At 40.7% G+C, this 21,358-nt stretch overlaps 3 protein-coding genes across 6 annotated transcripts in view; 1 reads left to right on the top strand and 2 right to left on the bottom strand.

The window, feature by feature from the left end:
* LOC114548507 (myoferlin) overlaps positions 1-12,642 on the top strand; it is a 29,093-nt gene extending 16,451 nt beyond the window's left edge. For 2 of the 4 annotated variants that reach the window (XM_028568485.1, XM_028568484.1), the window contains 28 exons: positions 46-148; positions 400-542; positions 753-923; positions 1,160-1,250; positions 1,326-1,403; positions 1,544-1,725; positions 3,000-3,158; positions 3,320-3,421; positions 3,517-3,678; positions 4,406-4,571; positions 4,671-4,744; positions 4,879-4,938; positions 6,239-6,250; positions 6,343-6,441; positions 6,550-6,678; positions 6,808-6,963; positions 7,066-7,157; positions 7,256-7,426; positions 7,533-7,681; positions 9,362-9,501; positions 9,603-9,691; positions 9,770-9,865; positions 9,976-10,117; positions 10,230-10,329; positions 10,440-10,633; positions 11,382-11,491; positions 11,665-11,812; positions 12,037-12,642. In XM_028568485.1, coding sequence (XP_028424286.1) covers positions 46-148; positions 400-542; positions 753-923; positions 1,160-1,250; positions 1,326-1,403; positions 1,544-1,725; positions 3,000-3,158; positions 3,320-3,421; positions 3,517-3,678; positions 4,406-4,571; positions 4,671-4,744; positions 4,879-4,938; positions 6,239-6,250; positions 6,343-6,441; positions 6,550-6,678; positions 6,808-6,963; positions 7,066-7,157; positions 7,256-7,426; positions 7,533-7,681; positions 9,362-9,501; positions 9,603-9,691; positions 9,770-9,865; positions 9,976-10,117; positions 10,230-10,329; positions 10,440-10,633; positions 11,382-11,491; positions 11,665-11,812; positions 12,037-12,075 — 3,357 coding nt within the window. In that variant the 3' untranslated portion in view covers positions 12,076-12,642. The remainder of the gene's footprint in view (positions 1-45; positions 149-399; positions 543-752; positions 924-1,159; positions 1,251-1,325; positions 1,404-1,543; positions 1,726-2,999; positions 3,159-3,319; positions 3,422-3,516; positions 3,679-4,405; positions 4,572-4,670; positions 4,745-4,878; positions 4,939-6,238; positions 6,251-6,342; positions 6,442-6,549; positions 6,679-6,807; positions 6,964-7,065; positions 7,158-7,255; positions 7,427-7,532; positions 7,682-9,361; positions 9,502-9,602; positions 9,692-9,769; positions 9,866-9,975; positions 10,118-10,229; positions 10,330-10,439; positions 10,634-11,381; positions 11,492-11,664; positions 11,813-12,036) is intronic. The other 2 variants (XM_028568488.1, XM_028568486.1) reach the window with 1 other exon arrangement.
* Positions 12,643-12,803: 161 nt separating this feature from the next.
* Positions 12,804-16,024, bottom strand: aarsd1 (alanyl-tRNA synthetase domain containing 1). The gene is made up of 12 exons (XM_028567509.1): positions 15,816-16,024; positions 15,316-15,444; positions 15,000-15,159; positions 14,844-14,901; positions 14,595-14,751; positions 14,345-14,461; positions 14,105-14,235; positions 13,951-14,017; positions 13,683-13,774; positions 13,478-13,532; positions 13,309-13,403; positions 12,804-13,210 (listed from the first exon to the last, which is right to left on the bottom strand). Exons 1-12 carry the CDS (start codon positions 15,852-15,854, stop codon positions 13,072-13,074), a joined length of 1,239 nt encoding a protein of 412 aa, XP_028423310.1. The 5' UTR covers positions 15,855-16,024; the 3' UTR covers positions 12,804-13,071.
* A 622-nt stretch (positions 16,025-16,646) lies between these two features.
* On the bottom strand, positions 16,647-19,579 carry ptges3l (prostaglandin E synthase 3 like). The gene is made up of 7 exons (XM_028567510.1): positions 19,343-19,579; positions 19,115-19,228; positions 18,887-18,953; positions 18,600-18,698; positions 17,185-17,274; positions 17,001-17,063; positions 16,647-16,888 (listed from the first exon to the last, which is right to left on the bottom strand). The coding sequence occupies exons 1-7, from the start codon at positions 19,375-19,377 to the stop codon at positions 16,880-16,882; spliced, it is 477 nt and encodes a 158-aa protein (XP_028423311.1). The 5' UTR covers positions 19,378-19,579; the 3' UTR covers positions 16,647-16,879.
* Between the last annotated feature and the right edge of the window lie 1,779 nt (positions 19,580-21,358).

Genomic DNA, 21,358 nt, shown 5'->3' with positions numbered 1-21,358 from the left:
AAAAAAATGAACATGTGCCGCTAACCCAGGTTTTGTGTTGCCCAGAATGGAGAGAAGAGCCGTAACCCTGGAGAGTTTGATTGTCCTCCAGGTTGGATGTGGGAGGACAAGTGGACTGTGGATGACAACAGAGCCGTGGATGATCAAGGTGCAGACAGTTACCTCACCAGCTAAAATCTATAGAGTGCTTCAAGCTGATGTTTCTTATTTAGTTCTTTTTTTCCTCTCTCTCTTGGTTTGCCAGGACTCTGACTCACTCGTAACAACTTGCTAAGTCATATTAATCGCTAATTCACTCATATGGTGAAACTTAAACTATATGTTCTTGTATCCAAAACAAACAATAATGAAACAAATTCACATTGTTTGTGTAACTGTTTCTGTGTGTGCGCTCTACAGGCTGGGAGTATGGAATCACTATTCCCCCAGAAGACAAGCCCCGGTCCTGGGTCTCTGCGGAGAAGGTGTACCACGTCCACCGCAGGAGACGGCTGGTTCGAGCGCGCAAGAGAGCCGCGCTGCCTGCAGGAGCCGTTGTGGAGGTCAGCAAAGGCCAATAGGGCAGTGCTACTGTATGTTATGTGACATTGTTTAATAAAGGAAGCTAATATTGCAAATTCTGATTATTTGATCAAGATTCATTAGAGACTGATATCCAGGTGTATCTTTATTTCACAGTATATAATCGCTCAGAGTTTCATTAATAGAAATCATGTTTGAGCTACTTGTTTATTAAACATTTTTGCTCACAGAAGCGGGACCAAGGGGACCCTGAGGGCTGGGAATACTCTTCTCTGATTGGCTGGAAGTTCCACAAGAAGGAGCGTTCATCGGATACATTCCGTCGACGGCGCTGGAGGCGGAAGATGGCGCCTGAGAACCGGCTCGGAGCTTCCGCCATCTTCCAACTGGAGGGGGCGTTGGTCAGTAAAAGGAAAACAAATTCTGTAATTCTGATTCAAACCGCTTATTTGGGTCAGGATGTGCTTTCATAAAGGTAGTTGTGACTGTGTATCTGTCGTCCACATAGGAGTTGCAGAAAAGGGCATTAAAACACGAACCAGTTCTGAGCTCACTGAGTCACCAACTATTTACTTATGTATTAAACAAACATGAACACGCAAAAGCTCTGAGATGTCTGCCTTGTTTTACTCTGCAGGGTGGTGGTGATACAGAGGAGAAAGGCTCCAAGGCCGACGCCGCCAAGATGTTTGGTGCCAACACGCCCACTGTGTCCTGCTCCTTTGACAGTGAGTGATGCATATAGTGACACATTAATTGATCATGCTCAAATATATGCTGCTGAATGTTTTCTTTGTCCACAGGGTCGCATATGTATCATCTCCGCGTCTACGTCTATCAGGCACAGAACTTGGCAGCTATGGACCAAGATAGTTTTTCTGGTAAGATTCTACTCTGTGGTCAAAAATATGACTAAATGTTGTAGTTTCTAATATCAGTATTAAGACTGCGAAATAGCTGTTCATGATGGATGTGAACAGATGACCATTAAACCACGCATGTTTGTTTTTTTCCTTTGCAGACCCCTATGCACACGTCTCCTTCATGCATCTTAGTAAGACAACAGAGACCCTGCAGGCAACACTGAACCCCACCTGGGACCAAACTCTGATCTTCAGTGATGTGGAGATTTATGGAGACCCCCAGAACATTGCTCAGCGCCCCCCTAATGTTGTTCTGGAGTTCTACGACAAAGACCAAGTGGTAGGTGGTAGCAGACAGTGATGCCGGTAACGCGTTACTTAGTTACTTATCTGACCACTTTTAGTAATGTAACGCGTTACTTTTTCCAAACCAGTATTCAGATTAAAGTTAGTTATCCTAGTCACTGTGCATTACTATTTTTGTCATTTTCCTTAGTAAAATGTTTGCTTTCTTCTTGCGTCTCGGGGAGTGAAGTCACGTATGCGACAAGTCACGTTTTCAGCATGAGGACAGTTTACGTGTACCACTCAGCGACACAAACATAAACAACAATGGAGGAAGGAGAGAGATGCACGTTTTCTGGCTGGAAATACAGTCACTATTTAGAGTTTGTGTCAGCTAAAGACGGCAATGTTAAAGTTCATTGTACATTCGTGCTGGTGGCGACCAAGTGCTATCTAGCTACAAAAACACTACGTCAAATTTGAAGAAACATTTGGAGTCGCAGCACTGCAGTCAAACTTACAGATAAAGTCCCACCAGGTGGTGCAAAGCAGAGAGCAGGAGGTCCCCCACTACCCAAACAACAAAAGCTGGACTTTGGTGCAAAACCAGTAAATGGGGGAGAGTTGAAGTTGGTTGGGCAGTATGTTGTAGAGGAAATGCTGCCCTTAAACATGGTTGACTCGCTCTCTTTTGTGCCATAATGAACAAGATCCTACTACTGGCAATGCCAAGCTGCCTCACAGTAAACCGGTTGTCATTTTTATGTTGAGGCTGTGGGGGTGTTGTCGGCAGTTGCGGAATGTAACTAATAAAGTAACTTGTAATCTAACTTTGTTACTTTTAAAATCAAGTAATCTGTAAAGTAACTAAGTTACTTTTAAAATCAAGTAATCTGCAAAGTAACTAAGTTACTTTTTCAAAGTAACTGTGGCAACACTGGTAGCAGATATACAGAGAAAGCATTTGTACAACTAAATATGTGTGATTTTATTACTTAATGATGTTCCCTAAATTACAATCTGAATTATTGTAGATAATTGCTATAGGACAAAAAAGTAATATTTCACTTAGAAACTTTAATTTGCAGAAATAAATAATTATTTGAGTAATAATCTCTCAAGAAGAAGCTTGTATTGGTCTTGAAATTTAAATTAGACTTTTATAGAATTCATTTCAATTTAAAAAAACTTGATGTCTTTCGTTGTTGTTGTTGTTCTTCCTTTATAGTAATGTCTGCCTTTCCTCTACACTGAAACTGTAATGCCTGTTTTGAGAGCCATCAGCTAAAGGCGTGAAAATATAACCGCGACATGTTATCTTCTGCCCAGGGGAAGGATGAGCTGCTGGGCCGCAGTGTTTGCGCACCACTGGTGAAGTTAAATCCAGGCATGGATCAGAAACCAAAACTGCTGTGGCAGCCCATCATCCATAAAGGTCAAAAGGCGGGGGAGGCACTGGTGGCTGCAGAACTCATTCTTAAAGATGAGGTTTGTCCTAAAAGTAGTGGAGAAATGGCTTCTTTACAGTAATTACAACACAGCTATGTTCACTAGGCCTGTAGTTGTTTGACATGTTAGAGTGTGTATCACAGTAAGTGACTGGGGAAAAGGTCAGCATTATCCATACTCTCCTGTCTCTGTCTTTGTAGTCGGGCGATTCAAATCTTCCGCTGGTTCCCCCAAAGAGAGCAGAGAACCTCTACATGGTTCCTCAGGGAATCCGGCCTGTGGTGCAGCTCACTGCTGTGGAGGTAACACACAACATTTAGACACCATCCCTCTGAACTGATTTATATAATGTATCGAACATCACTTGTGATGTGTGTGTGTGTCTCTGTGTGTTCAGATTCTCGCATGGGGCCTGAGGAACATGAAGCCGTACCAGCTGGCTTCAGTGTCTTCCCCCAGCCTGGTGGTGGAGTGTGGGGGGCAGAGGGTGGAGTCAGCCATCATCAAGAACATGAAGAAGAATCCCAACTTCCCCAGCTCTGTTCTCTTTATTAAAGTGGTAATGGCAGGGTTGCACATGCTTGTGTGTGTGTGTGTGTGTGTGTGTGTGTGTGTGTGTGTGTGTGTGTGGCTAAAAGCTAAAAAAAGTTGAAAGCTATTGAGGAAAGGAAATATTTGCAAAAATCAATAGAAACATTATTATTAGAAAGTTCTGCACAAGAAACCTAAAAAAACAACCTCAACATGAAATAACTTAAAAGTCGTTTAAGAGCTTTTAAACAATGTTTTCCTTAGGTTTGTAGAAGACTTAGTATTTGTATTTGGAGGGAAGTTTAGGGGTCCGCCCTTAGGTGGTGCCCAAAACGTCTTGGGTGCAGCGCTTAAGGGTTCAGTAAGCGATGCTGCGCAAAGATCGTTGATTTGAACTCAACTGCCAAACAAATACAACCCCCCCTTCAGAAGCTTCACCCCCTGATTCACGGACAGATAACTACTGGCCAGCCAGCACATTCACGTGCTGCCTCCCCTCCTACCATCAACTGTCGCCACCTGTTGCTGATTGGCTGAAATAGTATTTTGTGGCTCGTACACTCCTTTCTGTTTATTTTACATTTAACACTGTATTTGTTTTCAGCGCACACAGAAAATAAAGAGCTAGGTGACCATGAGGAGATATTTGCTGAATTTGACTAAACGTGTATTTGATTAACATCACTTACTATACCTTTAAGCCTTATAATGGTTATACTATTTTTTTCTAAACCTTCTCTACACCCTCCATCCAGCTCCTTCCAAAGGAGGAGATGTACACACCTCCCATTGTGCTGAAGGTGATTGACCACCGTCCGTTTGGCAGGAAGCCTGTGGTGGGTCAGTGCACCATCACTACTCTGGAGCAGTTCAGATGTGACCCTTACACCATCACCGCAGAGGGAGCCATGTCTTCCAAAAGTAAGGAGGCATACAAAAAAAGAATACAAAATGACTCCGAACATTCTGATACAATGACAGAGAGACATAAAACCTTGGCCTAATGTTGTCCTCCCACAGTGGCTCTGATGGCTTCTCCTTCCAAACATGTCTCTATTAACATGGAGGAGAAGAGACCACTGCTAGAAACTCAGGTAAACTCTACCAACGTATTCCTCGTGTTGTTTCTAACTAGTTACTGTTTATTCTTCTTTCCTCTTGTCACTAAGAATTGCATAATTTGACTTCCCTAGTCAAATTTGACAAACGTGATTGCTCTGGCTTACAGTTCATGTACAGCATGTCAGCTGCTGTCAACAAAATGGCTTCCCCTACTACCTCCTACTTTGTATGTATGATTACTTATTATAGCTTTCTAATCCACAAGGCTGTGCACCCATGACACTGGAAGTCTGAGATCACTTAATCCACAGCGCTAGGGCGAGCTCGACAAAGGCCTCATAATAATGCTATTAATCTACGTGGGAAGTGTCACAATAACTGTGATTGTTCTTAATTTGTCACTAATTTAATGAGCACATTTAATTATTTTTCCACAGCAAGGGCGTTAACATGTAAATATTTATTTACAGGCTGCCAGGAAGTTAACTCACATGGAAGCTGGTTTTGCTATTGAACTGCCATGACGTGGCTGAAAGTACAGTTTCCAATATTCTACATTTTGGATAATGTGCGTATTTCATTTCCAACCAAGAGTAAAATAAGAAAAGTGATACCACTCATGTCTGCACGCTAAATATAAAGCTACAGTCAGCAGCCAGTTATCTTAGCTTAGCATAAAGGTTGGAATTAAACCATGAAAAAACAAAGTGTAAAAAAAAACATGTCAGGCTCAGTCACTTCCTGAAGTCTCTGTTGGTGAATTGATGAAAAGGCTCCAGGAAGTTAATGTGTTGGGCCAAGAAATATTCTAGCACATAACCAGGGGCGTAGCACACAATTCTGGGCCCTGTATAAAGGCATTCTTTATGGGCCCCTCCCTACATCAACAGCTATTCATTCTAGCATTTTTTAAAGCCCTCCTTACATGAGGGCCCTGGGTACTCAGTCCCCTTTCCACCCCCAGTCTGACACCCCTACACATAATCCCCCTTGACTTCTTGTTTTTACACAAATTAAACACACGAGATGTAACGTGTTAATTAGTGAGCTTTAGAGGTGCGGATAGGATGATTTTGTTACCTTTGGACAAAGATGAGCAAGCCGGTTCCTCCTGTTTCCAGTCTTTATGCTAAACTAAGCTAACCAGCTGCTGGCAGTGGCTTCATATTTAGCATACAGACATGCGAGGGGTATCATTCTTCACATCTAAGTCCTATCAAAAAAGCAAATAAGCTTATAACATTATTATTATTATTATTATTATTATTATTATTATTATTATATACATAACTCAAAGCCAGGTCTTACACAGCCCTTTGTTAACGCCCTTGTTTTCAGATTTGCTGTCAATTGTGAAATTGCAAATCTCCTTATCAATCTTTCCTTCGCTTTTTCACTTTCTTGTCAATATTTGTAGCCTATTGTATGTACTGTGTACACAGTTTTTTGTAAGTTACTGCTGTTTGTCTATGTACTTGTGACTTCTGTTCTGTTTTGTGTCACATCGCATCGTCTTTCTCCAAAAGATTGAAGAGAAGGTGAGAGAAAACAAGTGAATATGACTTTAGATTCTTAAACCAAATGCAGAGAACCATATATGAAGATTCACATTGTGCAATTCAATCTTCAGGAAAAAGAGACAGTCGATTGGTGGAGCAAATTCTACGCTTCAACTGGAGACCAGCAAAAATGCGGCCCTTACCTCAAAAAAGGATACGATACCCTCAAAGTAAGTCTGCTTTTATTCTTCTCACAGGAACCACTTTATAGTGTGAATTGACACGTGTTGTATGTCATGGCTGTTGTGAATGACTTGAATGTGACTGTGTATCCTCAGGTGTTTGACTGCGAACTGGAGGATGTCCCAGAGTTCAAAGGGCTGACTGATTTCTGCAGCACCTTCAAACTGCTGCGGGGCAAGAATGAAAGTGGCGATGATGACCCTTCTGTAGTTGGAGAGTTGAAGGTAGTTTTACAGCTTTCACAACACTAAACACTCGATCAGGATTGAGCAAAAGTGAAGCTGTAAGATGAGCTGAATCTCCTCAGCTCATGACCAAGCCCAGTAAGTGAAATCTGATTTGTGTGTGTGCAGGGTTCATTTAAGGTGTACCCTCTGTCAGACGACCCAGGTGTTGTTCCCCCTCCCCGTCAGTTCAGAGAGCTGCCAGAGAGCGGACCTCAGGAGTGTCTGGTCAGGATTTATGTGGTCCGGGCCATAGACCTGCAGCCCAAAGACAATAATGGCAGCGTAAGAATGAATCTGTATTTCCAAGAATAAAAGCCGCATATTTCGACACACGCAGACCAGTCAGCACTTTCTGCTTGAACTTGTGCTCCCTCTGCTGCTCAGTGTGATCCATACATAAAGATGTCACTGGGAAGGAACACAGTTGATGACAGAGACCATTACTTACCCAACACCACCAGCCCTCTGTTTGGAAGGTAAATGGACAAATTTAAGCAATAGAGAATATAATATTACACCTTGTTTTGCTTAAAGGGTAAATCATTGCACTCAACACACATTTTGTTTTGTTTAGGATGTTTGAGATGACGTGTTTCCTGCCCCAGGACAAGGACCTGAAAATCTCCGTCTATGACTACGATCTGCTGACCCGCGACGAGAAGGTCGGCGAGACCGTGATTGATCTGGAGAACCGCTTCCTGTCCCGATATAACTCCTACTGTGGCCTTCCACAAACCTACTGCATGTAAGGAAAAAGCTGGGCATGGGCAATCTTAGGGGGAACATAATAATATTCCTAAAAACTTGCAGTCATAAATGATCCTTACTTTCATTTTTGTTTTGTGTCTCAGTTCTGGTATCAACAAGTGGCGGGACCAGCTGAAGCCTTCTGAGATCCTGGATAACCTGGCTCGTCTAAAAGGCCTGTCCAAGCCCAGGACAGAAGACAACGGCACATCACTCACCTTCAATGGCAAACAATACACGCTGGCTGAGTTTGGTAATGTCAATGGTTTCAAATATAATGCTGTAAATGAATTGGTGGTGGAAGAAGTATTCAGATCCTTTACTAAAGTAAAAGTACTAATACCCCACTGTAAAAATACTCTGTCACAAGTAAAAGTCCTGTATTGAAAATGTTACTTAAGTAAAAGTAAGTAAAATTCTCGCATTTTAGAAACTGGAAACGATTAAAACAGTTCTGTGTTTAATCGTCTAATCATTTCAGCTGGACTTGTAGGCTGTTATATTGTTGGGTAGTTTAATTTATAATAAAACATCGTATTTTATAAACTACATGTGTTTTGTGTGCAAAAATCATAATTTGTAAAGTAACTAGTAACCAAAGATGCCAGAATAATGTATTGGAGTAAAAAGTACTATATTTCTCTCTGAAATGTAATGGAATAGAAGTAGAACTTGGCATGAAAACAAAAGACTTAAGTTAAGTACAAGTACCTCAACATTTGTCCTCAAGTACAGAACTTGAGTAAATGTACTTAGTTACAATCCACCACCGGTGTGATTCCCTACCATTGGCACAAGGTATAGTAGCTTGCAGTTAATCTAAAATCATCAATTCTCAGTGAAATGTGACAAATGTTGGGTGAGTGTCCTTATGGAAGCCCAGTATTGATGTTAAAGTATGTTTTGACCATAGACTGTATATTATTAACAGTCTATTGTCAAAACATACTTTAACATCAATTTTGACCTATCATTAGACCCGGCAGTGGCTATCAGGATGTGCCATCATCAGAGGCATCAGAAAGTGTGTGTGGGGGGGGTCTAAGTATTCAGGGCCCCCATATGAGGTGGGCCCACAATGATACTAGAATTAATAGCCGAATTAATAGGAGGGACCCATAAAGAATGCCTATGTACAGGGTTCAGAATTGTGTGCTATGGCCCTGCCCTGGCCGTTATTAATACTACTAAACCCTCTTACAGGTAACACCATTCTCTAGCCTTGTGCTAACGTACCTTTAAGAGGTCTTTTGAATCCTACCTTCACCCAAGCAAAGAGCAGATACTCTAACCCTAGTCTCGCTTTGCCAGACCGTCCTCCAAAGCGCGCTGAAAAAGGGTCTGGCTAATCCGCATAGCATTTGGGAATGGGAGGAAAACGTGCTCTGGTTTAATGGCATTTCTTTAAACCAATCAGAATCGTCATGGGCAGCACTAAGCTCCGCACAGAGCTGCTGCAAAATAGTTGTGCGAGAGAAATCTCAGATTGGACAGATAGTCTATCTAGTTGTCTCAATTCACCCTGCAGAGGAGGAGCAGTTAACCATAGTCCACACAAAGAAAGCAGAAGGAAACGGAAAATACATGCATCCGGCAGAATTTCCTGTGGCACCGGAGCAATCCTGGAAGTGTAACATCAAGGATATAGACTATTCTAACCCCAACATTGTATCTGCTCAGGCTATGCTGAAATGGTTGGACCAACTGGCTGGATAGGCAGCTTCATCTGTAGGCCATGGCCCACTTAGTTCTTCAACCACCATCACTGTATAATTGCATTCCTTGCAAGCTAAAATAATATAAGCAAGCAATGACGATGCTATCATGATGCAGTTAGCAGGTTTAATGTTTACTGTGTTAACCATCCAATTTAGCATGTTAGCATCATTTATAATGTAAGCTTAATGAAGCGCTAACTTGTTTCCACATCCAGAGACCAACAAGGAAATTCACGAGCACATGGGTCCGGCCCTAGAACGCCTCTGCCTGCACGTGCTCAGAAAACAGGGACTTGTCCCCGAACATGTGGAGACCAGGACCCTTTACAGCAGCTTCCAGCCCAATATCTCTCAGGTAAGTTGTCACCGCTTACACATATTGTATGATTCCCTGACACAGCTATTTTGTAATTTATTTATTTTTTTTAAATAAAACTATATATTATATTAATTTAGGGAAGGCTACAGATGTGGGTAGATATTTTCCCCAAAAGCATCGGCCTCCCTGGACCTCCCTTTGACATCACACCACGCAAGCCTAAGAAGTAAGTGCTGTTCAGTCACATCACTGGTCCCATCACATGCCACTGAGTTAACGCTCACTGTGCCTTTTGAATGTTCAGGTATTTCCTGCGCGCTGTCATCTGGAACACCACAGACGTGACTTTAGATGAGACCAGCATCACAGGAGAACACATGAGTGACATCTACGTCAAAGGGTTTGGCTGATGAATGATTCAAATTCATTATCAATTCTGTATAGTAGGTTACCGTGGAACCTGTTGGGACAGGACAAATGAATGCTCATACCTGTTGTTCCCTTTGCCAGCTGGATGCCAGGCATGGAGGAGGACAAGCAGAAGACCGACGTCCATTACAGGTCTCTGGACGGAGATGGCAACTTTAACTGGAGGTTTGTCTTTGGATTTGAGTACCTGCCTGCTGAACAGCTCTGCCTCGTGTCCAAGAAGGTGAGGCTTGTGTGAACTATATTGGCTTGAAATAAAATACGGACCACCATAATTTTGTACAGATTCAAAAATGAGGCCATTTGCTAATTGAATTTTTTTTTTTTCCTAACAGGAGCACTTTTGGAGTCTTGACAAAACAGAGTTTAGGATCCCCCCCAAGCTGATTGTTCAGATATGGGATAATGACAAATTCTCATTGGATGATTACCTCGGTAAGACATTCCCATTTAAAGTTAAACCAAAACTTGTTTCAAGTGTCTGATTTACCTGGAGACCACCATTACAAAACCTGTTTGTGGACGTTTTAACTCTGTGATCCCAGGGTCCCTGGAGCTGGATCTGCGTAACCTGGTTGCTCCTGCCAAGAGCCCAGAGAAGTGCGCTCTGAAGATGATGGATGATCTGGAAATAGGAGCTCCACACAAGATGGATCAGGCCAAGTCTCTGTTTGCTCAGCAGTCAGTCAGAGGCTGGTGGCCCTGTTCCATTGAACAGGATGGAAAGAAAGTCCTGGGCGTAAGTATGAATAGAAAGTACACCCAGAGATACATGGCCTTGTTCAAACATATACTCCCATAAGCTCCCAGAAAACTGCATGTCTGCCGCAACTCTATTCTTTTAAATCAAGGCTGAAGACCTTTCTTTTTGATGTTACCTTTCTTTAAATAATTGTTCATTTCTTATACTGAAGTTGCATTGTTGAAACTGTATGACAATCTATATGAGCATATAAAGAGAATTAAAAAGTAAGACCGGTGGGACTGGCCCGTTCTGGGAACGGCAAGAATTGCGAGTGGATTACGTGTATAGGCCAACAGTTTATACACTGTCCCATACTAGCAGCCTAAAATCTCGTATTTTATCTGCTTTTATTGTTTTTAATTTCTTATACTGCACTGTAACGTTTATTCTCGTATTTAGTTTTTAATTTTTTAATCGTTTTTAACTGCTATTTAATGTTTTATGTAAAGCACTTTGAATTGCCCTGTAGCTGAAATGTGCTATACAAATCAAGCTGCCTGAGAAAATTAACAATTACAGGGTTGAATGGGAATCAGGGACAGTGTTGACTGAAACCTGCTTAGTTTTAGTACCAAATGCTGCATTTCATATTCATTACTGCTTAATAGCTAATAAGCAGTTTCTAAGTTACCTGCGGTAGCCTGATGAATAGATTCTGCTCCATTTGAATATACTCATTGTTATTACGTTGTATCTTGCTCATTATGTCTGCCGGTTTTTGTCTTTTTTTGTTTGTTTACAGGGCAAAGTGGAGATGACACTGGAGATCGTAGGTGAAGCAGATGCAGATGCGAAACCTGCAGGAAAAGGCAGGGATGACCCCAACATGAACCCACACCTGGACCCTCCCAAGTAAGAAGCCACCCTGTCAAACATACCCTAGTTTACATTCTGCACATATGAATCTCTATAAGCATATGCCATCCATTTCTAATGTCCAAACTGCTATTTAGAAAATAGAAGTGCAGTTTTGCTGGTAACACAAACAAATAAGACTGTTTTATTTTTATTTTCCATAACATCAGACGCCCAGACACGTCCTTCTTTTGGTTTACCAACCCATGTAAGACCATGAAGTTCATTGTGTGGAAAAGGTTCAGGTGCCTCTTCATCGGACTCATCATCCTCATCATAGTGGTGCTCTTCCTCGCCATCCTGTTGTACTCTTTACCGGTAAGGACAGACAAGAGGGATCCGAGAGCATCGGTCATATTATATTATGACCTCATTTGGTCCAGCTGGTATAACCTAACGTGCATGCAGTGTTTCCAAATAGACACAAATGTTTACGGTTATGCGGCAGCTGATGATGTAAAAATATGAAGCTGTGAAGTGTGCTTTATGTACTCCAGAATATAGAGAAGCAGTGATTTGATTGCTCTCTTTGCCTTTTCCAGAACTACATCTCAATGAAGATAGTGAAACCACTACAATAACCCGACAATGGAGGAGCAGCGGAGCTGGAAAAGACAACAGTCTACAGGATGATCATACTTACTGGGCACATCTATGGCCCGGCCATCTTTATTATTATTTTTTACTGCCTTTATTGTATTTTATAAAGGTCTAAATGGGTTTAGGGATGCTTGCACAATTGCACTATATTATCATATTTTACCATGAACACTTTGCCTGCACCTGTAAACTGTGAGCAATATATTGCATGATTTGTGATCACACTGCCTGAGAGATGAGAAACTAGAACCCCCTGTACAGTCCAGTTCAATCAAATACAACGTCCTGTAATCAACCCTTATCATTGTTTGTTGGTAAATATAAATATTATTACTATAAAGTGTCACCAAGGGAGTATTTATTAGGACTTGTATTTGATTGCATTACAATGTACAAGTGTTTCTATTTTTGTGGTCACTCAAAGTAATCCTGCCAACTTTACCAGCAGTCATGTCAGATGTGTCTGTCTTTTGTATATTACATGTTCACACATCTTTTAAATTAATTAAAATAAAAACAAAAATAAAAGAAAATAACTTGAATGGAAATCTGGAGGTCTAACAGATGTGTTTTATTAAGATTATTTTTTGGGCTTTTCCACCTTTAATTTGACAGGACAGCTAGGTGAGAAAGGGGGAAGACAATGCAGGAAACTGTCACAGGTCGGATTCGAACCCTGGACTTCTGCGTCCAGGCATAAACCTCTCAGTACATGTGCGCACGCTCTACCCACTGAGCCAACCTGGCCACCTAACAGTTGTTTTTAAATGAATGAAAAAATGTACACTAAAACATTTAGATATTTACAGCATGAAGTCCAAATTATATCCATTTTTCACAGAAATTATCAATTTCTTGGTATGTGTACAAAATATGAACAACAGTCAGGTAAGCTATCCTTATTGGCTTCTAAATATGCAGTTATTTAAAAAAAAAATTTAAAAAAAAGTTGGATTTGTATTGAACCATTGCTGGATTTATTCTTCCTCTGAGGTGTGATGTTTGCAGTGCTGCTGCAGGAAAGCCTCCACCTCCCCTCTGCGCGCGAGGCTGTTGGCTTTGCCTTGGAAACGTCCGTTTTTTCCTGCCCCCTTCCCTTGGAGCATCTCTAACACCCTGGAGAGCACAGATGATTCATAAGAGTACCAACCTACATTAACATTTGTCTTTTTGAAAGCAGAGACTAAAAAGTGACATGAAGTGGTGTCTCTTACCGCGGTCCCATGTCAGCCACTCGTCCACTGGGTCCAGCCAGTAGAAACAAACCCGGTCCTTTCTCCTCTCCAACAGTCAGGAAAACCAAAGTTTCCTAAGAGCAGACAAAACAAGGCTTAACAAAAACCAAATGAAACTAAATGTATCCGCTAATTTCCAATATCTTACCTCAGTATTTATTTCATTGGCAATGATATTCATGAACTCATTGTCACCCTCTTTTCTGTAGAAAAAAAAGACACACTTCTATAAATGAACTTGACCAGTTCCCCATGTGATGTCTAGGACATTGCTGTGGGGTTTTCAACATCAGGACAACATATAATGCTGCCACCTACAAACAAGCCCTTCAACTTGAAGAAGAGCCTCTTACTTGTGCAAGCTGAAAAAGTTTGCTCTCTGGGGGTCGTTCTTGAAGTTCTGAGTGATGAGGACAGCCATGTCTCGAAGCAGGCTCAGGTTAGTCTGCCCGAGAGACATTTTAATGACAGTAAGCAGTCTACGTATGTGCAATGTGTTATGTTGCAGCAAACATCTTTGATACAGAACTTGTCTAAATGGGAAGATTCTCATCTAAATGGGGCCGTGTTGTAAATGGAAGTGCGCATCTAGAGAAGAAATCATTGATGAAATGTTCTTACTTTCTGTAGTAGCTTAACAGACTTCTGCAACTTGTCAACGGCGTCGACATGGTCATCAGGCCCAGTTCTGTTGAACGACAACGGATTTGTATTTTTTCACTTTTGTTTTGTGAGTTTAACTCACATTGGTGATGTTTTGAGGATTCAAACTTACTTCAGTAGAGCCACCAGGGATCGCTCTGTGCTGTAGCTTTTCTCAGCATACTTCAATACTCTGTTTCCTGCCAGGAAGAGCAGGTTGGTTTTGTTTTTCTTTCCTTTCTCAGTTCCCAGTAGCTTTATTACCTACCATTCAGATAGAGAGAAATCTTACAAATGATATTTGAATGTGTTAAGTAATGCACATCTAAGTGCTTGTGTCTGCATGTGTGTGTGTGTGTATGTGTAGTTGAACCTGTAAGTGACTGAGGTTAGACACATGGGTTCCACAGCACATGTTGGCATCGACGCCCTCTATATCAACGATCCGAATTGGCCCTGCATGGTCATCTGGCAGCCCTCGACTCCTCACCACACACACACACACACACACACACACACACACACACACACACACACACACACACACATTCAACAGAAGATATATATATCTAAAGTTTGAAGTGATCGCACAGTAAGAGCACCAGTTATCTCAGTGTATGCACCTTTTCCACAGCAGGATCATCTATAGAGAGAAGCTGAACAGTGACAGGGACATGGACTCTGATCTTCTCGTTTATGGCTTCCTCCAGGGCCTGGAGCTGGGCAGGCTTCACCAAGGGAGTGTCCAGTTCAATGGTGCTTCTCTGACGCCCCAGTTCCCTGGAAAAAAAAAAAAAAAAACGACAGAATAGATGTTAAAGACAAGTTTTTTTGTGGTTACAGGGAAAGGAATCTGTGCAATGGTGATGTACCAGGATGTGGTCTTGTATCCAAAAAGTGTATCTGCCAAAGCTGTGATCAAATGCTGACCTAAGAAACAGGAAGAAAACAATCGTAACTTAGAACAAGTGTGTAATAACAATGTAGGATACCAGGGTCCCTGAGCTTATTCGTTTAGTGTTCGTCACCTGAGTGTTGCTGCATGTGGTCAAACCTCCGCTCCCAGTCCACCTGCACCTGCACCTCCTGACCCACCTCCAGAGGTGAGCCCACAAAGTGGACGGCTTCAGGCCCCTGCCTGGTCACCCTCAACACTGGGACATCTCCAATCAGCCCATGGTCATCTGGCTGACACAAAACATGCAAATTATGAGATATTTTTGGGGACTTAGTATTACTTCTGATACAATGTTCAATAGAGCAGCATGAATGTGTACATATTTGCAGTGACCACTGATGTAGAAATTGAAGTAGTATGATTTTTTTATTTAAAAGGCAGCTTACTTGGCCGCCTCCCTCAGGGAACAAGATGGTGTCTTGGAGTTTGACATTGAATCCCTTGAGAGTTTCTTTCTTTCCATTGACTTCGTGTTTGAGCTCAGCTGGGCAGCAGGATACTACAGAGGTAACAAACTAAAAGGAAAAGCAGGAGAAAAACGTCCGTCTCACAGCAGTGTAAGAAGAACCAGTAGGAGACTGGCATGCAGGAGTTGAAGTGCTGTGGGATTTCAGTGTTGTATAACAACTAAAAGAGTAATATCTGTACTGTACTGACAGTGGGTTTTGGTTGACAACACGAATACTAGCTGGCAATACAAATTAGGCTACTCTGCTGTTGCGCTAGCACAACATTAAACAAACACCAAGTGTACAGTGCCCTAAAATAAAGTTGGAGTAGTTAGTTACAGTGGGTTAGCTAGCTAGGTAACGTTAAACTGACCATGCTAACCTTAATCACTTCAGCAGAGAATGAATGTAACGTAAACTTGATAACAGCTTCATACCTCTTTCATATAGCAGTCTCGTTGACACTGAAAAGCCATTCTCAAGTGTTTCTGAGGGGAAAATCTACCTGTAGGATTTAATGTATTGCAAGCATTGACTTGAGTACATAGACAGTAGCTATATAAGCTTGGGTACAGCTGTTAATTCAGTACGGCTAGCAGCGTGGTCCAAACTTCGTTAAAGCGAGTTTGGCTGGTTTCGACTTGTCTTCTTCTTCTGGTTTGGCAGACAAGACGCTGCAATAGCGTATTGCTGCCCCCTACTGTTTGTTTTAAACACTGTTTTCTTAGATTCTATAACACATCCATGTCTATAATCCAATACTGTGAAGCTATTCAATCAGTTTCTTCATCTTAACTTTTTTTCCCCTGAGTGGAATTTTGTTTTGCAGGAGCAAACAGACTTGGCCATGTAAGTAGGCTACATAAATAATAAGATAATAATAAATGCATTCTAGAGCACAAATGTGGATTAATCCGCCGCTGAAAACAGTTCCCAACAAATAAACAATTTCCTCCTGTTTGTTTGATAAAGACTACAGTGACCAGCTGATTTAGGAAATCACTAATACTTTTTTAAAACATTAAACTATAAATATTATATGTTTTGGCAAAAAGTCTGCACTGGGTCTGCACTGTGTGGCTATTTGGTAGTCTAGTGCAGTTCTTAGATGGACATTGATGATAAAGGTGCTAATATTTACTATAATTTATGTGAAAGTTACAATCTCCAAGATCTCCATTTCTTTCCCTTTGGTGACATCCATGGCAATAAGCGGTAATTGTAGGTGTTTACATTCAGCAAGAAGAGATGTTTAAACGTACAATATGTCATTTTGATACATTTACATTTATTCAAATTGACAATAATATGTCAGCAGCATACAGTGGACAATGATATGATAATAAATAAGAAAATATCACAAATATAAGAACAGTATTTTGGACAATAACATATAAAATCATCTGCAAATATTACAAGCTTCAGCAAACATATAGCATTGTCTTGAGTATCCTATGAAGTTACAGTGACCTCCAACACAGAAGAGAGGGCACTGTGAGTCTCAGTCAGACTACAAGGAGAGAAAGAAGAAGGTTCACGTCAACATTTAAATGATCAAATGGAAATAGGTCATATTACATTTGTAACATAACCCCCAAACTACCAGGACTCTCTGCACTTACATCACTAAGATCTCCCATATCTGGCGCTTGCACTTTATTACTGGAAGCCATTTCTTGAATCATCTGAAAAAGAAAACCCGAACACACACACGTAAATCCAAACCAGAGAAATTATGTGAATATTTCAAAGTACAGTACATGCACAGTTTCCTGCTCTTGAAACATTTTCATTGCATTTACTCACATCCATGTATCTTTCGTACTCTTCCTTTCCATCGTCTTCTTCATGCTCCCAGTCCCTCCAGTTATCAAAGTCTACAGTAATCCAGCTGGGCTGCAAAAAAGAGACATTTTAAAATGTTAGATACCAAAGTAAAGTTGAGAGGGGATGCAGCAGCACCCTGCTTTATATTCATAGGGGTTAATAGTATTGCCTACAAACAACTTAGTAGTACTTTTAGATGAATTGTCATGTACACTTGCAAATATCAGGAGTCAAGCCCATTTCTCTTATTTATGTGTTCATTATGAGGCAGCCACGGTGTGTCAAAAGTTTTTCAACCGAGGGACCTCACGTGGTTTAACTTGATTTGCATTTCTATAGAATCCATGCTTTTCCAATAGAATACAATTGAGTTCTTAGGTAATTACATTGCTGTGTGTTTTTATTATGTGTCTTTTCAGGCCAAGTGTGTGTGGAAGCATCCTCCAGGAGACGAGGTGTACAGAAAGGGGGGTATATCTGTGTTTGAAGTAGATGGCAAAAAGAACAAGGTAGGGACACACTTGAAAATCTTTACTCCCTCTGGTTTTGTCAATGTTTTGAGATTGGTTAGTAAAGAAAGCATCCCAGACAGTGACATGATCTTACTAATAAGTGCCATTTTCTCCCCAGATCTACTGCCAGAACCTGTGTTTACTCGCCAAGCTCTTCTTGGACCACAAAACGCTGTACTACGACGTGGAGCCCTTTCTCTTCTACGTCATGACTGAGGCCGACAACACCGGCTGCCATTTAGTGGGATACTTTTCCAAGGTAAAAGGAACGACAAGTTTATATTTATGCTGCCTATATACAGCATATAAGAATGACATATTTTTAAAATAAATTAAATTCTTGTATACAGAAGTAACTGGAATGTTTTTTTCTTGTTTTCTTTGTCACTTCCAGGAGAAGAATTCCTTCCTCAACTACAACGTATCCTGTATCCTGACAATGCCACAGTACATGAGGCAGGGCTTTGGCAAGATGCTCATTGACTTCAGTATGTATATATTCACCAATTCACCAAATCTCTCTCATTTTGTTAATTGTCTTCTTTGCCAAAATGATTAAAATGAGTCTTGACTGGCCTAATCAGTAGGAGGAGTACACAAAATGTGGTATTTATATTCATAGGGGTTAATAGTATTGCCTACAAACAACTTAGTAGTACTTTTAGATGAATTGTCATGTACACTTGCAAATATCAGAAGTCAAGCCCATTTCTCTTATTTTATTTAGTATGTGTTCATTATGAGGCAGCCACGGTGTGTCAAAAGTTTTTCAACCGAGGGACCTCACGTGGTTTAACTTGATTTGCATTTCTATAGAATCCATGCTTTTCCAATAGAATACAATTGACCAAAACACACACACACACACACACACACACATACCTTAGCTAAATCCTTCTGGAGCTGAGGCCATGCATAATCAGGCTTCAACTTCCTTAGCAAGATATTGATGGTGCGGTCATAGACTCTTTCTCTGGAGTCCTAAAAAAGTATTGAGAGGATAAAAACACACACACATAATATATATATATATATATATATATATATATATATATATATATATATATATATATATATATAACATCACACTGACTGTATATCTCAGAATAAACATTTTGGAATAATAATTATATTCCATTCATTCATCATAACAAAAGTCAGATCCTTACATTGATTTGAACTGTTTCATAGAAGTGCAGCTCATTGTAGATCACATCATCTGAGTCGTTTTTGCAGCTGTTGTAATAACAGGGCAGGGTTGTCAAGGGAACAATTAAGTTAAACAAAAAATAAACAATTAGCAACATTTTATTAAGTGTTACACAAGACAGAGATAGAGAGCAAGAAAGACAATTCACAAACAGAGAAACAAAATGGCACCTTCGTTTAAAGCTCACCATAAAATCATTTTATCTGGCTGGATATCAACCTGGACGTCTTTAGGTTTATGAACCATGAAGTTGATGGTAACATATTTCTTTCTGTCAAACCACAGAGCATGTGCTGGCTGGCTGTTAAGACAGAAACAGAAAAAAAACTGTTATACTTCAAATATATGATCATAGTAAAAGAGCATGTTGGTCATTATTAGTAGGCCTACTAAAAGAAAGACCGGCAGCACTTACCTTTCCTCGGGTCTGACAATTTTGGGCTTGTTCATTCTAATTGTTGCGCAGTAGTACAACCGAAACTACTTTCTTATTTCTTTGATAGCCAGAAAGTTAAAACGGGTGGCTTGTTCGTTGGGGGCTATGTGCTCTAATGTAGTGGCCAGGCCCTGATGGCTATATATAGAGCAGCTGGTATCAGCAGCTGCTGGGAGACTCTCATGCCACAGCCCCTTCCCCTGCCCTTAATAGTCTGTCAGTGGAACTCTCGGGAAAACAGATGCACTTTCTGGGGTTCTCCAATACTTCAGCCACCCCCGACTGGGTGCTGACTGAGAGGGTGAAGGTGGGGGCAGGGAGACACAAAACAGAGAAGTATGGCTGGGGCATCTGAAAATGTAGAAACAGCATTTTGAACCAGTAAACCCTGATGTTAATTCTACTGTACTAGTATTTGTGTTGTTCTTTTCAGATTTAGTGTAATTCATTTTTTTGTCTTTGTAAATACATTAAGTGATTAGAAAACTAACTCACCAATGTCTTAAGGAGGCTGACCTACATTTAATTTCTATATTGTCATCAAGAAAAGTAAGGGAACTACTGATGATGTATTATAATACATCAGTTTGGATTAATCACCAAAAAGTGGACACATAGTTACATTTTTGTTGTAGCCTATGGTGGGTAGGATAATAGTTGTTCAACACTGGCAATTAAGACTGTGTGTCTTGACACCACTACACCCATGTAATTAAGAAACAAACCTTATTAATGTAAGCATTTAAACTCCATCCACCGATGAACACTGTTGGTTGAAAGCTTCACAAAAAGCTAGTTGTGGATCTTTATATTTTTGTCGTATTTCGTTGCATTAAATAGAGAAGCATAATGCAAATTTGAATGCAGTTAGAATTGCAGAATCAGTTATAAAGGTGCTGCTAAATTTATCAGAATCAGAAAAGTTTTTATTGCCACAAAAAGTACACATGTGTGTAATTTGAATTGGTGATAGGTGCATACAAAAAAATATATACAAAGTAACTGTTGCATAAGAAAAAAGGCAACAACAACAAAAACGAGAATCTAGTGGCTGTGTAGTTACTATAAAGTAGTTACAGTGAACCTACCATGGATGTATTATAAGGAAACTAGAGGCGCCACCTGCTGGTGTTGAGGAAATAGCAGAGCAGATGAAAGTCCAGGAAATTGAATTTTGCTGTGGCCTGTGATGCCAGCCTGGATGCTGAATATTGCTTGCGTAGACCTGGAGTTGCTGAATATTAAGCGCAAGAATAAGATAGTTGACATAGTTCAAGAATATTACGATTATAGAGATAGAAATTATGGTGGGTATGTACAGGTTTTTACTGATGGATCGAAAGATTTACTGACAGGGGCAACGGGGGCTGCAGTGGTGATTCCCAGTTATCAGACTGGAGTCTGTAGGAGAACCTCAGACTATTTAAGTGTGTATGCTGTTGAATTGTTAGGTATTTTGTTAGCTGTACAATGGGTGGAAGAGGTGATGATGCGCAATGTACTCATTTGTAGTGACTCAGTGTCAGCGCTGTCGAGTCTCAAATCAGAATCAGCCAGGAATCACCAAGAAATTGTGTATGAAATTTTGTTTACAAATTCAAGGTTTGTTGATCAAGGTGTGAATGTGGTGTTCATGTGGGTTCCTGCTCATGCAGGAATACCAGGTAATGAGCGAGTGGATAAATTGGCAAAAGAGGCGGTTAAGAAGGGTGCTGTGGAACTGAATACTAAACTATCAAAGTCAGAGGGGAAAAGCATTGTGTGGGAAGAAATTTCCAGACAATGGCAACAGTATTGGGATGGTGGAAATAAGGGGAGCAAATTTCATATGATTCAGGCTAAGGTAGGCCAAGGAAGGATGAGTTACAGTGGGTTTAACCAACAAGAACAAGTAATTGTCAGTAGACTGAGAATAGGTCACAGTAGATTAAATGGTACACTTTTTATATTAGGGAAACATCCGACTGGCCTGTGCAATGTATGTGAGGTAATGGA

Source organism: Perca flavescens, chromosome 21 (assembly GCF_004354835.1).
Source record: "Perca flavescens isolate YP-PL-M2 chromosome 21, PFLA_1.0, whole genome shotgun sequence".
NCBI classification, from domain to species: domain Eukaryota; kingdom Metazoa; phylum Chordata; class Actinopteri; order Perciformes; family Percidae; genus Perca; species Perca flavescens.
Note: the sequence above shows the minus strand (reverse complement) of the source record. Positions and strands in the feature narration are given on the sequence as shown.

Excerpts from the sequence above, each read along its gene's own strand:
- aarsd1 (XM_028567509.1), bottom strand. The coding sequence starts at position 15,854 with ATGGCTTTTCAGTGTCAACGAGACTGCTATATGAAAGAG. Across the intron at positions 13,775-13,950 it reads CTGTTAAGCTACTACAGAAA|ACTAACCTGAGCCTGCTTCG; the intron begins GTAAGAACATTT and ends TCTCTCGGGCAG. Across the intron at positions 13,404-13,477 it reads CCAATGAAATAAATACTGAG|GAAACTTTGGTTTTCCTGAC; the intron begins GTAAGATATTGG and ends GTCTGCTCTTAG.
- ptges3l (XM_028567510.1), bottom strand. The coding sequence starts at position 19,377 with ATGAACAAGCCCAAAATTGTCAGACCCGAGGAAAG. Across the intron at positions 17,275-18,599 it reads TCCAGAAGGATTTAGCTAAG|CCCAGCTGGATTACTGTAGA; the intron begins GTATGTGTGTGT and ends TCTTTTTTGCAG. Across the intron at positions 17,064-17,184 it reads AGTACGAAAGATACATGGAT|ATGATTCAAGAAATGGCTTC; the intron begins GTGAGTAAATGC and ends TTTCTTTTTCAG.